Raw genomic sequence first — 1,375 nt, forward strand, 5'->3', positions numbered from 1 at the left:
CAGTCCTTAAGCACTGAAGTGGCAAGAAGAGACAGCAGTCATAGGATCTGGAGAAAGTTGCTGTAACAGTATGGAAAACATTTATATATTTTCTCATTTCTAATATAAGCATTTAAGAATATATATTTCTCTCTATGCGCTGATTTGGCTACATTCTACAAATCTGATATTCAGACATTTTTGTTTCTTTAGGAGAAGGAGGAGGAGGTGAAAGTGGAGGAGAAAGAAGCATTTCTCTAGCGGTACTGTGCTTGGTCCTGAAGTGGCAGTGTTTTCATTCCTTTCATTCCATTTCCACCTCCCACATTTTGCAGATCTCTCTGTGTGTGTGTGTGTGTGTGTGTTTGTGTGTGTGTGTGTGTGAGAGAGAGAGAGAGAGAGCAAGCAGAGAGAGAGAGGAGAGACAGAGAGAGAGAGAAAGAGAGAGACTTGTCTCGGATTGGCTGGGCCAACTCTGTTTCCTGTAGAAATGTTTGAACATATGAGATACAAAGCAGAGCGTTTATCTTGTGAGTCATTCTCCATATTTCAGACATAAGATTTCGGTTTTCAGTGGGTCTACATGACAGAAGGAATGGAGACCCTCTTGGGCCTGCTCATCCTTTGGCTGCAGTTGCAATGTGAGTTAGAGGGAACTGGAAATGAGCAAAGAACAAGCCGACTCCAGGACATTTCTCTCAGGAAAGAGGGAGAAAGAAAGGGAGTTGTTATGCCTGTATGATTTCCTGGGAGTTTCTATGGAAATTGAAAAAATAAATTTAAAAGTAATTTCTAAGGAATCATTACCCACTAACCAGTCTATTGCTCTTTTTCTGAACAGGCGTGAGCAGTAAACAGGAGGTGAAACAGATTCCTGCAGCTCTGAGTGTTCCAGAAGGAGACAACTTGGTTCTCAACTGCAGTTTCACTGATAGCGCTATTTACAACCTCCAGTGGTTTAGGCAGGACCCTGGGAAAGGTCTCACATCTCTGTTGTTAATTCAGTCAAGTCAGAGAGAGCAAACAAGTGGAAGACTTAATGCCTCGCTGGATAAATCATCAGGACATAGTACTTTATACATTACAGCTTCTCAGCCTAGTGACTCAGCCACCTACCTCTGTGCTGTGAGACACAGTGCACAACAGGCACCTGCAACCAGTACCCAAACTCTATAGCTAGGGCTCTAACCACAAGTTTTATCTTGAGACTGAGGAATGTTTTCGCATTAAGAGGTCTTCTAAATTGACACTGTCTCCACATAGAAGCAATTAAATACACAAAACTTGATGTAATAATCTGAAGTTAAACTATGAATTCTCTGATCTTTAGATTTTTATCAGTTTTAATATAAATAATAGTTTTATTTCAATTAATTTACATGCTACACAGTTCAGT

At 40.6% G+C, this 1,375-nt stretch overlaps 1 gene segment (V, D, J or C); it reads left to right on the forward strand.

Annotated features, from left to right (window-relative positions):
- Nucleotides 1-463: 463 nt before the first annotated feature.
- On the forward strand, nucleotides 464-1,155 carry LOC105536833. The segment is given in 2 exon segments: nucleotides 464-620; nucleotides 821-1,155. Coding segments are annotated over 2 exon segments (393 nt in total).
- The last annotated feature ends 220 nt before the right edge of the window (nucleotides 1,156-1,375 follow it).

The sequence above is a fragment of the Mandrillus leucophaeus genome, unplaced genomic scaffold (genome assembly GCF_000951045.1).
Source record: "Mandrillus leucophaeus isolate KB7577 unplaced genomic scaffold, Mleu.le_1.0 Scaffold163, whole genome shotgun sequence".
In the NCBI taxonomy this organism is placed as follows: Eukaryota; Metazoa; Chordata; class Mammalia; order Primates; family Cercopithecidae; genus Mandrillus; species Mandrillus leucophaeus.